The following is a 15,408-nucleotide window of genomic DNA, read 5'->3' on the forward strand; positions in this document are numbered from 1 at the left end:
TGCACAGCATGGGGTACTGTGGGTAACAAATTTTCCTGGGGTTATTAATGTATTTTCTTATCTCTCTTACCCCTCTCATCTCCTATTATACAGTAAACTACGGTTATAACGAACTCAAAGGGACTACTAATTTTAGTTCGTTATAACCGTAATTCGTTATAAGCATATATACAGCATAACTACATCATATAGTCGGGACTAAAAAGTCAGTTCGTTATATCCGTTAGTTCGTTATAAGCGTGTTCGTTATAACCGTAGTTTACTGTATGTAAAACCGTGGTAGAGAGAGAGTTCGATTTAATAATGTTCTCATTTCTAAACTGGAGCAGGGGTTAAAAATATTTATGTAACTAAATTTAATTGGAGAATTTTTTATCGCTAGACACATTGATTATGAGTAAGCCATGATTGATCAATTAAGTTCATACCAGTGGTATGTCACGTGACTGCTTATTATGATACACAAATATAGCATAGTAACATCCGGTGCCATATTTATTTTCTAATTATTTTAATCAATATATTTCTATTTTAACACAATAACAATAACTTCATTCAAGAATCATTTTAATTTGTGAAGTATGTTGTGATATATGCATGCATATTTACTGTCAAATATAACCGAATAACATATTTTGGTTGTTTAGAATGAAAACGTTACAATTTGCCTCAGGCGATATATGATCTGTTTCCGACAGACGCCCCAAGCTTAGTTAGTAATAATAGTTAGTCGTAACGAGATCAGGATATAGAGCATTGGCGCTGAAGCAACATGGCGCGGCTACGATTTCCAGGCCGTCCAGGATATAGATTCGATCGGTTAGGTGTCAAATACGGTGCCGATGAAGCTAGGAATGTAAACGATCCAAGTCTTGCAATTGTTGCATACATTCACCATGGATTACGCCAATTTAGAGAACTTTTCGGAGAATCCGACGAGGTAATTCACCCTATATCGCATCTTCCTGGTCAAGATGGCGGACTCCGCCAGATTCCTTCCGATAAAATTTCAGATTTTTGCTAATTCACGCTTTATTAATAGTTGTCGTATCGATTTTTGCATAGGCTGTAGTCGAACTAAACGTGTTTGCTTGGTTTCAATTACTTGTAGTGCTATTCATGCTCTAAAATTAGTATTATTGCACATGATAGGCAGCATTTTTTTGGTCAATATTTTCAAGATGGCGAGAAAGAATCGCGTGTTTCTGATGAAATGTACGCAGAAATACCAAGTGACATCACTTTGGTTTTTACGTATGACACATACACAAACCTTTTCGACAGTTGTCATGAGAAATATTACTCCACACTTGACCTAAACAACGATGTTTCAACAGGCACGCCTACAAACTTGTAGCCCTGCCCTATCCTCTCCCACACAAATCGTCAGTATCCTGGAACCGAGGTTGAAAGTCAGGCAGGGACAGGTTTCGGTACCCCCCCCCTCAGACGCTGCTCAATATCCTGTTGCTAATAGGAAAATATATTTTAATCACATGGCATCTGCACAATCACCAGTCAAATAGCTGCATCATAATTATTTCATGATGTTTTGAATATTTTGATTTTGCCTTTTTATTTCCTTAGATGCTTTGAATAACAATTCAGCATTTATGTCACTTTAATTTGTGAAAAATATAAGTTTTGACATGTAAAACCTATTTTGATACTAATACTGTTGTATCATGTTCAGTAATGTCAGTTTCTTGTATTCTCTTGGTGCTTATAAAAGATAAATCAGGAACTATACATATAAATATGTAAAGTCTTTGATTTTGAGACAAGAGTAATTAAAACCAATAACCCAACATTTATGCTGACATTTAAGCGTCTTTAGCCAGACACACACACAACCAAGAACCAACACGCATTGAATCAAATGCCGTAGCAAATCTACCCTGTATACAAATACAAATTTCAGATATGCTTTGTTTTAATAGTTTCCAAACATTTCAGCATTGATCCACTGTGTTTAGAAAGATTACATGAGAGATAGACATTCAGTAAGCTTTGTAAGAAAGAGCTCTCTCTATTCTTTAAATAACTGTACAATTACAAAACATTTACTACAGGCCTATTTAGTCACTCCACTCAAAACCCAAGTAAATATGATTGTAACATTTAATTCAGCTTAGTTTTGTTGGCTAAAATAAAACATAACACAAATATATGATGAAAATTTTTCGGGAAAAAAACACACCAAAAACTAGCTAACTTAAGAGTTTGGGCACAGTGTATACATGGTATAGGGAAGTAATTATTATGTACCGGTTATTAGTTGAAATTAATTATGTATGAAAGTCATGGGATCCTTGTCATATCTCTGTAAACGAGTAAAATATTTAAGGTGTCTCTAGGTTAGAATACTGTTGTCATTCCTCAGAAGACTCCAACATGGTCCGGGGCGGCCTAGTGGTTAAAGCGTTCGCTCGTCACGCCGAAGACCCGGTTTCGATTCCCGAAATGGGTACAATGTGTGAAGCCCATTTCTGGTGTCCCCCCGCCGTGATATTGCTGGAATATTGCCAAAAGCGGCGTAAAACCATACTCACTCACTCACACTCACTCCAACTTGGTCCAAGGACTCTGAGATTTTGACACTGCTATTTGTTCATCTACTGAGGCAAGGGAGTAACTGACTATAAAAGTCCGGTTTCCACTCTTGCTGAACTAGGCTGGTATTATAGAGTTACATTTTGGCTGGACAAACAAGTCTATGCATAGTCCAATCAAACGAAGCAAAGCGTCAAACGAAATTGACATCCAGCTAGTAAACTGCCGTGAAAATTTCGATTGCAGGATTTGCAAAGCATGTGTATCGCCAAATCGGCGTCATCAGACTTTTTCCCAATCTTTTCATGTTTTTATCAAGGTGCCCACGTTAGTAGATACACTTCGCGATGTAAGACCTGTTTTATCACAATACAGATTATGGTTATCGATCAGATCGTCTTGACTGGGTGCCGACGTTTTGTTTGAAGCAAATACAAGTGATTTGAGAGGTGGAATCTGATTGGTCAATAGGTAGGGACATAGAAGGGACATAATCTGTAATAGCGACTGGTGGCGCTATGACAGGGCTAAGAAATTCCAGCCTTGTTTGGCAAGGGTGGAAACTGGACTTTTGCAGTCAGTTAACTCCCTTGACTCTGGAATATGTTATTTGTTATTCCAAACCTCACTACTAGAGAAGTGCCCAAATACAAAAATGTATTTCCTTTATTAAACGCCCGGTAGTGTATTTCTTTCAGACACTCTTTACCCCATTTGGGGGTGGTCGGGTAGCCTAGTGATTAAAGCGTTCGCTCGTCATACCGAAGATCCGGGTTCGATTCCTGACATGGGTACAATGTGTGAAGCCAATTTCTGGTGTTCCCCGCCGTGATATTGCTGGAATATTGCTAAAAGCGGCGTTAAACCATACTCACTCACTCTAAATAGTCTGAGCTGTTTTCAAGGGTGCCGTCGTACAAAGCGATCTTAGCGCTAAGGTGATCGTAACTACCTTAACATAGACTTACGACAGTCGTAGTGCTAAGGTTGTTTTGTACAACGGCACGAGGCCAGAATTGCGTTCTGGTTTAACCAGCTTTTGATTAAGATTATATGCAGGGCCAAGGCCTTTTTCTGAAAATGATTGCAGCGTCCTACGATATGACTTGTTTGGTTTAACGATATCATGTATTTCCTTGATTAAAAGCCCGGTAGTATATTTCTTTCAGACACTTTTTACCCCATTTGACGGTCGGGTAGCCTAGTGGTTAAAGCGTTCGCTCGTCACGCTGAAGACCCGGGTTCGATTCCCGACATGGGTACAATGTGTGAAGCCCATTTCTGGTGTCCCCCCGCCGTGATATTGCTGGAATATTGCCAAAAGCGGCGTAAAACCATACTCAGTCAGTCAGTTACCCCATGTGTTAATCACAAAAGACAGTGATGGGGAGAATTTTTTGCATAAAAACTACCCGGCGTTTTATCAAGACCCGTCGTTTAATCGAGGAAATCCAGGCACTTCAAGGCTGGTGTGAAATATGACAGTCTCCAGAATGTTTACCAGAGTTGAAGGACAGAAATTGGTGATATGAGGGAGTGAAAAATTAGAGAAATTATTTTAACATTTGAACAAGTTTTCATGGAAGCAGTATTTGTCTGTGGCACCTGTTGGGTACCTGGGAAAAAACCCTACATCAACGATCATCATGATCATGTGCACAAATGATAAGAAAAGAAAAAATAAGCTTTGCATTTCTGACCATTCAGATAAATTTCCAACAAGAATCTCTTTTATCATGTATGATGTCATTGAAATATTGGTGACTGGCGTCAAACACCCAAAAGCTTGTCTCACAATTTAACACAAGCATTCATCCTTCTATGCTCGGTGACTGGTTTATGGAATGTCAATGTACCCTGATCTCGTGGATTTTGCTAATAAAATCAATCACTGGATTTTCTGGTCCAGACTCAATTATGTGCAGGCTGCCTTTATATCGCTAGAATATTGCTGAGTGCAGCTTTAAACAATTTATACACACATTAAGAAAAATACTTTTTGCCACTGACTTCAGCTTGGTTTTGTTTCTGATATAAATATGTGATGCTATATCAAATTGTCCAATCGATTGCGCCCATGAGAAATTATTAAGTTACCATGGTTACTGATAAGACATGAAGGTGGTGATGTCACTTCCTGAAGGAACCTAGGGTATGGTTTTATGGCCGAAAAAGATTGCGACCTATAAAAAGTCAGACTAGACACAACTGATATCCACAAAAACGTAAGGCTATTGGATTGATTGGAACTAAATAAAATTGAACAAATAAATATGATTTTTTATCTGATATTTCTGATAGAAATAATGTCAAATGTTCTTTACACTCCAAGGTCAATCCGTGCCAGGGTATTTACCACACATGAAGTCATGATAGTTGGGGCGGTCGGGTAGCCTAGTGGTTAAAGTGTTCGCTCGTCACGCCGAAGACCCGGGTTCAAATCCTGACATGGGTACAATGTGTGAAGCCCATTTCTGGTGTCCCCCGCAGTGATATAACTGGAATATTGCTAAAAGCGGCGTAAAACCAAACTCACTCACTCACTCATGATAGTTGATGCATAGAGGTTGTTTCACATTTTCATTTCGTAAAAATCTTATTAGGAATACAAAGTTATTGTTTGGCGACCATAATACATGTTTTATTCCTATGCATATTTTCAACTCGGAAACCCTGTCTAAGTTATTGGAACCGTCCGTGACTATTGTGAGTGAGAAGGCATCACATTGATGGAGCTTGAAAGTAGTTCCAGCTAAGCGACCTTATTCGCATATTTATCGGATCGTAATACCAAGTTTATTGAATTGGTGTATAACGTCAATAACACAAGCCTTTATATGATACACTATTATGGAGGATGCGTGCGGCATGATTCAAGAGCATTATGACCACAGTTAGCGGATGACGCTGCCGTCAATAGTATTCTATTAAACATGATAACAAAGACTACCATAGGTTGTCAACTACAAGTTCGGGAGGAATCTCTGTGTGACAGAATATGAATAATCAGTATGGTCTGTTTCAAAGTAAATGCACGTTCAATACCAACAAATTCATGTTGCCATGGTGACTGTTATGAGTTATTTAATTTTCATGGAAATAAGCCTGACTGGCAAAATTTAGTAAAGTGACTAAAGTCAGTGGTAGAAACAAACATTTTTAGTCCACTAGTCCTTAAAATGATAACATATAGCAAACCCTTAAAAATGGCAAATTTCTACTTGTTATGAGACCTTAACTATTGGGCAGTTTGGCAAGGACTACGGGACTAGTGCCAATTTCTAACGCTGCTAATGTCCAGTATTTCTTGCACTTTTGAACACTTGGCATGTCTGGACAGCGGTAGAAACTAACATATTTGGTCCACTAGTCCTTAGAATAATAATATAGCTATTGGTCAGTTTGGCAATGACTACAGGGTGCCGTTGTACAAAGCGATCTCATTGGTGAGGTTATCGTACCTCCCATACCTTAACATAGACTTGCGACAGTTGTAGTGCTATGGTTGTTTCGTACACCGACGGGTGCCGTGATTCGCTGTGCAGAGTTGTGTCCCTTGGGCACGCCAGAAACCTATGATTGTGGGTTCGAATCCCAGTTCACCCCGATTATGTTTCTAGGTTTGTCAGCACCATACCTGTGCTCGTAGGTTTCACCGAAGTGGTAAACGTCTGAGACCTGCATCACTTTGGGCTTCCCTCCCACCTTAAGCTGACACGCCGCGATATAACTGGAATACTGTTAAAGCGGCGTTAAACCCAACTCACTCACTCACTCACTCACTAATGCTGACTGTGTCGTCCATCTTTCATATCTTCTCCTTACTGCTGGACCATTGAAGCTTAAATTTCACATACTTTTTAACCGGTGATGACACCCCATTTGTTCAAAAGGCTGAGGGAGGTCGGGTAGCCTGGTGGTTAAAGCATTCGCCCGTCACACTGAAGACCTGGGTTCGATTCCTGACATGGATACAATGTGTGAAGCCCATTTCTGGTGTCCCCCGCCGTGATATTGCTGGAATATTGCTTAAAGCGGCGTAAAACCATACTCACTCACTCACTCACTCACTCAAAAGGCTGAATACAATTTGCAATATGGCCGCCATGTTTTGAAAAACAAGGTCAAACCCTCAATCATAACAGTTAAATTAAGTTCCATGTGCACACTCATGAAATAACAGTTCTTGTACAATCCATCCTTGTGATGCTGTTATTCCCATGATGCCAATGGTAAGTGTCGTTCACTTGGGTAAGCCACACAAGCAGGAGAAAGGAGTACAGGAACACGCTTAATGTAAGGGGGATTCATGAAACTGACCCAAACATCACAAATTGAAAAAGTACCAATCTCCATGAAGAAAGGGGGAAGCTTCTAAACTGCTTGTTATCCGTTGTTTGATAGGCATTTCTTAGAAGTTGACGGTTGACAAAGTAGATACAATTTATGGGTAACAACTGACACAATTTATGGATTATAACTTCTTTTATTACCGTATTCGACGCAATAAGCGCTTACGGCGATATTTTGCTAATATATTGGCTAGTGAAAAATCCCAATTAGCACCCTTTCCGATTGATCAATGTACACAAGACTTATTTATTCGTGTATAATACCTGTTTTATATGCATCCTTAATTATGGGAAATTAAATTCCGGAAAAATGTATCTGTCGTATATAAATATTTCAGGCTGTCAGCATAAACCACGAAATTTAACTTTCAACTCTGTTGTTTTTCCCAAAATAATATTCTAATAAGAGCCTCGTTCTTATTTTGAGAGCGCCCTGGGCGCTTATTATGTCAAATACGGTACTCTTTAGGCGATGTTTCGGTATAGATCCTTATACCGTTTAAAAGCAAGACTGTTAAGGATCTATACTGAAACATCAGCTTTAATTAAAGAAGTTGTCCTTAAATTGTGTCTATTCTGCTTATCATTTAATTGATGGTGAAATAATTAAGATTGATCTAAATTCAAAAGTATTTTGTTCTGTTGGAACACTATATTCTTCAGGGCACACCTAAATGTCTTTGTTAACAGCTTTTGGCACACTTAAAAATATGTCTCTCCAGTGGTAGTTTATTTTTTGCAAGCATTACTTTACTACGGACGAGTTGTGAATATCATAAATTCAAACAATTGGAAACTTTCCTGTTTGATTGTGAGCTTCTGACATGAAATATTCATGAAGAGTTAAATTGAGACAGTTTCAATGGGTTATTGGATCAATATCAGGTATTGGGGCAGACGAGATCTTGGTGACTTCAGTGAGGTTAATTAAATTGTTGTTGCCACTCGCCATCCCGCAGCTGTTGTGGATGTCTGTCATGGTCCAGTGATGCTTTTGTAGACTTCACTTACAGCGATGGTACATGAATTTAAAATTAGCCAGAATTTAGAGGTAGACATTAAAGCAAATTCTTTTTGGGGGCTTTTGACTGTAAACTTTGCATGTCTATCAGACTCATGCTGAACTTTTGCTATTTAGGAATTTTAGAAATTTTTATTTTTTACGTTTCCATGGTAACAAGGTGTTCTTAGGTTCTATAGGGTAGAGTTTGTTTCCGGAGCATAACTAAAAAACTGTTTAATACTTTCTTACAAAACTTTGCATGTCTACCAGGCACATACTCAACTGGTGCCTTTTGCTATTTAGGAATATTATAAATTTTTATTTGTTACGTTTCCATGGCAACAAGTTGGATTTAAGTTTTAATATAGGGAGGGTTCACTTATGGAGTATATATAACAAATAAACTGTTAAATATTTCCTTGCCAAACATTGCATGTCTATATATAAAGCACATACTGAACTGGTGCCATTTGATATTAAGGAGTTTTAGAAATGTTTATTTTAGAATTTCCATTACAGCTATTTTGACATGGGCTAAGAGATTTGGGACTATAACGTGTTAAAATGGGAGGGGGATATCGATGACTTCGTTGACTAAATGCTTGTTTAGTTATTGTTTCTTGTAATTTGTCAATTGTTTGCATAAAAAAAACCCCACAGAAACACACTTGTTTTACTTTCCATTTCATATGGATGGTTAAGGTGGATCTTTTGTGGACTCATTACATAGAGAATTGCACATTTACTTGTGGTTACTTTACAGTCAGCTGCGGGATGTCATCTTTCTGATGACTCTTGTTGGATTGATGTAGATGCGCTTGTCTGGTATTCAAATGAGTGTTTATGTTTATTTTTTACCATGACACTCAGCAATATTCCAGCTATTGCAGCTTGGAAATATTCATGTCTGGACCAGACAATCCAAATATTGAAATTGTTAGCAATGATCCACACGTTTGGGGGATGATGACAAGCATTGAACCAGTGAGTGAGTGAGTTAGTTGGGTTCAATGCGCTTTTAATAGTATTTAAGTAATATCGCGGCGTGTCAGCTTAATGTGGGAGGGAAGCCCTAAGTGATGCAGGTCTTATACGTTTACCACTTCGGTGAAACCCACGAGCATGGGTATGGTGCTGACAAACCTAGAAACATAATAGGGGCGAAACGGGATTCGAACCCACAATCATAGAGTTCTGGCGTGCCCAAGGGACGCAACTCTGCACAGCGAATTGCGGCACCTTAGACGACTCGGCCACCCGTGCCCCCAGCATTGAACCAAGTCATAGAGTGTGACCACCTATATAATCCATTAGGTCACCCAGAGCTACAGATAAGCTGCATATTTCCGTAAAATACCCCCAAAACTATTCAAAACCCAATTACTCTCAATTTACTTGCATACAGAAATACATGCATTAAATAAAAAACTCAAATATAGCTGGATATAGCTCAGTGCGGCGTTAAACAACAAACCAACAAACATCCGTTCGTAGATTTAGGTTCGCCCTGCGGCAAGAACACATGGATCAATCTACTATTGGTATTAATGGCTTTTGACAATTTGGTATGATATCGAATATGTGAATATTGAATAGGTCAAAGTTCACATGATCAGGATGAAGGTGGTGTGAAAACTGGATTGATGGGATATAGGGACATACTGGCGATCCAGTTCTCCATTTTGAAGTATCATGCCTCCATTATGTTGTGGACACTGTATAGAGACACCATGGACCGATGCATTCATGGTTTCAGATTGTGTTCGTTTCAAGGACATTGACTCACTAATTGTCTTCCAGACTGGCCTTTACATATTTTCAAATTTCATGAAAGAATGTCCTGTCAAAAGAAATCAAACCATTTGTTTCAAGCAATGTCCCCATATATTTTTATGATGCATGTCTCTGGATTGTCTGGTCCAGACTCGATTATTTACAGACCACTGTCATATAGATGGAATATTGCTGAGTGCGGCGCTAAACAACAAACAAACAAAAAATCATTGTGTGTAATATATAGGTGAGGTGAATTGAAATGGGGTTTAACGTCGCGTCCAAGATTTTTGCACTTATATAGCGACGTGCATGCACATATGTGAGTGTGGCTGCTTGTACTAGTCCGGACTGATGCCGATTTATAGCGCTAGCTCACTGACATACCATGCCTCAGTTTAACATGAATACCACACTCAGACACAGTATACTGACTCCGAGCCGACCAGTCCTTGTTTTAGCCCCTTACACAGTTAAGTCATGTGTTTCTGACCCTGAAACATGTTTATTATTGATTTGCCTCTGAAGATAGAGAATTTCCATATTTAGAAGATTACAATAAAATTTGTCTCTTGCCGTTTGTAGGAAGAAGACTTCGATGGCTTTACAGCAAAGGATGTACGATACGGGGAAAAGAAAATGGAGCGGGCCACGTCGGATCTTATCAAACAGTTGTTCAACTCGGAGGAGAAGGAAGCCGAAAGAAGCCCAGCACCCAGGACCAAAACAACGCGATTCAGTCGTACACGAGCCGGCCTGGAGACTCTCCCCCCCTCAGAACGAAGTGGGGGCAGGATCAAAGCAGTCGTGCGGAAGTCCTGCCACGAGTGGGTGAAAGGGGGGCTGGCCAAATCGCCCAAGTCTCACGTGTCGGCATCGGTTAAAGAAGTCCAACGCATGAAGCTGCCGAAAGATGGACAACCGAAGAGAATCGTCCGAGGGAAGCGTTTTGTGATAGGTCAGAGAAAAGAAAATGTCAAGTTTAAGAAGCCAGCACTGACAGTGAAATTAAAATCTTTTGATCCGTCCAAGAGTCCCAAACCTCGAGGTCGCCCGCCAAGGGTCAATAAGGTGAAAACTGAAATTATAAATAAAGTGGTGGAAAAAGTTCCCCGAAAAGTTGGGAGGCCTCGGAAAACAGGTATTCCAGAAAAAGAGGTTAGGAAAAAATTACCCGTTAAGGTTGTGTGTGTTCCGAAAACAAAGCAGACGGACAAGAAGAGGGCGAAACAACTGCTGGAGAAGGCTAAGAAAGGCCGAACCACCTTACAGAGTAGGGTGTCTCAACCAATCAAACCGAAATCGGATCCCAACGTGGTCCATGTCCCGAAACCGAAGAAGGAGTTTGTGTTGCCCACTGTGAGTTCAAGGTCGTCGCGTGTCATCATTCCGAACAAACGTTTCATCGAGGAAGATGGGTATTATGGAAAGGTTTGGAAGAAACCGAAACTGGACAAGTCTCCAGACGTCTCTCTCACTTCTCCCAAGGCCAAAGATGGGAGTGGTAAGAAGACGAAAGACACGCCTGGCGTTAAAGCGGCGAAAACACCCGAGAAAGGAGTCGGAAGTGATGGGAAAGATAAGACACCTTCACGCAAAAAGAACTCCGACAATTTTGCTAGTCCTGATGTTGTAATGAGCCCCATTTTGCATCCCAAGGGAGGCAACTCTGTCTCACTCTTCTCTTCGGTTGTGGCGGGGAAGATGAAAAAGGACAAGTCGTTGATAGTCGAAGGAAAGCGGCAGCGGAAACCAAGTCTAAAGGTGGGTATTCTCTGATTTATCCTCCAGAACTAGCTTGCACAGAAGATACATAACTTGTGTGAGATCAGGTGATATCTCCTAGGATATATTGCTACAAATAAATTGGGGGGCGGTGGGGTAGCCTAGTGGTTAAAGCGTTCACTCGTCGCGCCAAAGGCCCGGGTTCGATTCCCCACAATGTGTGAAGCCCATTTCTGGTGTCTCCTGCCGTGATATTGCTGAAATATGTGTAAAACTCACTCACTACAAATGAATTACATCATAATGCTTTGCAGACCATTGTGACGTCATCCGTTGCCATGACACCACAATCAAATGACATCACCAGTCTCTGCCACTGAAGCTGGTTAACTGCACTATTTACACTCAAGACAAGGGTTATTTAAGAAATAAAAGACACGTGGAAGTTGTTAATCGTTCAATAAAACACTGCAGGGAGAATAAACCATAAGGGGTGCATCCTGCATTGTTTGGGGCGGCCGGGTAGCCTAGTGGTTAAAGCGTTCGCTTGTCACGCCAAGACACGTGTTCGATTCCTGACATGGGTACAATGTGTGAAGCCAATTTCTGGTGTCCCCCGCCGTGATATTGCTGGAATATTGCTAAAAGCAGCGTAAAACCATACTCACTCACTCACTAACTCACTCCTGCATTGTTTTATTGTACGATAAACAACGACCTTGAGTTGTTTAATTTTAATATATTATATCAACATTACGTACAGCCTCTTTAGGATGTTAGTAAAAAGTCAACGCTTTGAAAATATTTACCCGTATTTAAATAATGATGACTCCCTGAATAGAATCCGACCACAGCAATGTTGGGCAGATCCATTTAATACACAGAGGGGGTTAAATTTGATCTTTCCTGCATATTCTCACACTTTTCACATTGATAATCTGTACCTTTTCTTCCAGTACCGATTGTTATATTTCGCCAACTTTTCGTTGCCCAGCTACATCTGTGGGGAACAACTCCCTAGACACTTTCCTCTCAAAATAGCATTGTCCAGTTTACGATGTCGTCAAGCTGCAAGCGCATGTTCAAATCTCCAGAAATGAGGTCATGATAAAACATCTTAAGTTACTGTTTACTGTCGTAAATCGCTGCCAACGCGATCGTTGTTTATGATAGTTTTTATTTTTTTAGTCGATAGTTTATGCATGCCGTGGGTTTATTACGTCGAATACGGCATTACAACTGGAACAAGAGGCAATTCGTCTCTTACATTTTGTGATTTTTCAATATTTATAATGATGAATGCGGGCAGGTCACTTTAAAGATGGACAGGCAACATTTATTGGTCATCTGCCCGACTGTCTTGTTGGGTTTTAAAATTATTTCGAACACTGGCTTGTAGTATCCAGGATAACATGAGGGTCTACATGGTGTACACGAGAGCAGTCAGGAGGGGTGTGATATATCTGTATTTCACGTGATGTTGCAGATGCGGATGAGGAAGGGGGAGATACCGCGGGGGATGCTGTTGGACATGGACGAGTCTTCCTCTGCTAGTCAGGAAAGCTCTCAAGGATCCTCCGAAAACTCCTCTAAATCGGTTGATCTGTTTCCCAAGTCTGTGAGTGCCTCTACTGGCGTGAGCGTGTTTAGCCGGGCAGGGCCGATGTCGCTGGGCAAGGGGGGACAGGACACGCTGGCAGCTAAACGCAGCGGGGACAACATCCTCCGGAAAGCTAAACTGCAGCTGAACAGAGTCGCAGTGAACCGGTCGAAAGCAGCTCTAGCCAGATCTCTGAAGGCACAGATGAAGAAGGAGGCCAAACTCCAGAGGCAGCAACTACGAAAGAAATCTTCGTTCTCCCCTCAGTCGCCAACCTCCCCCTTGGCACTGTCGCCGATATCTGGTACCCGAGCTTTCATTGACGGTCCTGGCAGTCCGCCACGTCCTCTGTTTGATAATAATAATCTACCTCTGTCTCCTGACAATGGTACGCAGTTGTGTTGATCATCTATAATTAATTATATGAGGTTCACTTCTGTTTCATTTATACAATTACTTGAGTATCTAAGTGAAGAATATGTTTAATGGAAACGTTTATTTGACAATTAATTTGTAATTGTCTTCAGCTGTGGTCATGTGGTAATTTGATGTGCAGAGTTGCATCCCTTGGTAGACCAGGATGTGGGATTAAACCCAAACTTAACACGAATAAGATGCATCGACAGTTCGGGGCATGGGTGGTCCAATCGTCTAAGATGCAACAATTCACTCTGCAGTTAAGGCATGGGTGGCCCAGTCGTCTACGACGCCACATTTCATTCTGCAGTGGTGTGTCCCATAGGCGGCAGAAACTAAGGTCATGGGTTCAAATCCCAGATTTGCCCTGATTAAGATCCTAGACTGGTAAGCACCAGACCCTCGCAGCACCAACGTGGTAAACGTCTTAAATCTGCATCACTTCGGGTTCATCTAATCACTCACTCACTGGGGGCACGGGTGGCCCAGTCGTCTAAGGTGCCGCGATTCGCTGTGCAGAGTTGCGTACCTTGGGCACGCCAGAAACCTATGATTGTGGGTTCGAATCCCGGTTCGCCCCGATTATGTTTCTAGGTTTGTCAGCACCATACCTGTGCTTGTGGGTTTATCCGAAGTGGTAAACGTCTGAGACCTGCATCACTTCGGGCTTTCCTCCCACATTAAGCTGACACGCCGTGATATGACTGGAATACTGTTAAAAGCGGCGTTAAACCCAACTCACTCACTCACTCACTCACTCACTCACTCACTCACTCACTCACTCACTCACTCACTCATTTGAATGTCATGACCCTCAGCACATGATATATGATCTCCAGTTCGTAAATCATTTAATGCGTACATCTTGATTGCTCCGAATCGTCAGTGATTATTTCCTGTTCCAGAAAAATCAGCTAAGGAGAAGATAACTCCTGTCAAACGTGGTTCCCATATATCCCCCAAAGTCATGTCATCTCTTGCCGCCAAGTTGGCCACGTCTGCACAACAGGAAGTGGAGGTCGTCATGGAGGGGGAAGAAAAGCCAGTAGAGGGGGGCACCGACGGCCGTAGCGGTGGCGGCGGCGGGCCACGCATCAAGCATGTGTGTCGGCGGGCAGCTATGGTTATACGCAAGCCGGTGGCGAAGTTCCCATCTCCGCCGTCGTTGCGACTGAGTGCGCTCCCAAGTCTGGAGAAGGAAAAGATGCTGCTTGAAGAGAGCAAGGCACAGAGAGAGAGAGGTGAGGGAATTGTGGGAAAAGCATGTTCCCGAGGCAAGGGAATTGTGGGAAAAGCATGTTCCCGAGGCGTGGGAATTGTGGGAAAAGCATGTTCCCGAGGCGTGGGAATTGTGGGAAAAGCATGTTCCCGAGGCAAGGGGATTGTGGGAAAAGCATGTCCCCGAGGCAAGGGCGTTAACTGACTATAACTGTCCAGTTCCACTCTGCTGAGCTAGGCTGGAATTATTGAGTTACAATCTGACTGGACTAACGAGTCTATGGATAGTCCAATCAAAATCGTGTAACAAACTACACATCTGGTTTGTAAACACATAGATTTCAACTTGTAGATTTCAGTCGACTGCAGGATCTACAAAGCATATTTACTGTCAACCAGGCTTTAATTGATATTTTCCAAATCTTTTCATGATTTTAATCAATGTGCTTAAATGACTTGATGCACTTTGCAAAGTAAGACTCGTTTAATTACAACATATATCTTAATTATTGATGAGATCATCTTGACTGGACGCCGCCATTTTGTTTGAAGCAAATGCAAGTGGTGTGAGCGGTGGAATCTGATTGGTCAGTAGGAGGGACATAGAAGGGACATAACTCCACTGGTGGGATTATGATCGAGCCCAGAAGTTCCACCCTAGTTCGGCAAGGGTGGAATCTGGACTTGTAGACAGTTAACTCTCTTGCTTCAGGAATATGTTGGAAGAGGGGAGATTTAGTTCATGTAATTTGTTAGCAATACATCTG

At 41.3% G+C, this 15,408-nt stretch overlaps 1 protein-coding gene across 1 annotated transcript in view; it reads left to right on the forward strand.

Moving 5' to 3' along the window:
• The first annotated feature begins 767 nt into the window (after positions 1–767).
• The window catches only part of LOC124148370, a 59,166-nt gene continuing 44,525 nt past the window's right edge, over positions 768–15,408 (forward strand). The window contains exons 1-4 of the mRNA XM_046519431.2: positions 768–940; positions 10,267–11,445; positions 12,893–13,394; positions 14,329–14,664. Coding sequence (XP_046375387.2) covers positions 773–940; positions 10,267–11,445; positions 12,893–13,394; positions 14,329–14,664 — 2,185 coding nt within the window. The 5' untranslated portion in view covers positions 768–772. The remainder of the gene's footprint in view (positions 941–10,266; positions 11,446–12,892; positions 13,395–14,328; positions 14,665–15,408) is intronic.

This window comes from Haliotis rufescens, unplaced genomic scaffold (assembly GCF_023055435.1).
Source record: "Haliotis rufescens isolate VD_foot unplaced genomic scaffold, xgHalRufe1.0.p SCAF_18, whole genome shotgun sequence".
Lineage (NCBI taxonomy): Eukaryota > Metazoa > Mollusca > Gastropoda > Lepetellida > Haliotidae > Haliotis > Haliotis rufescens.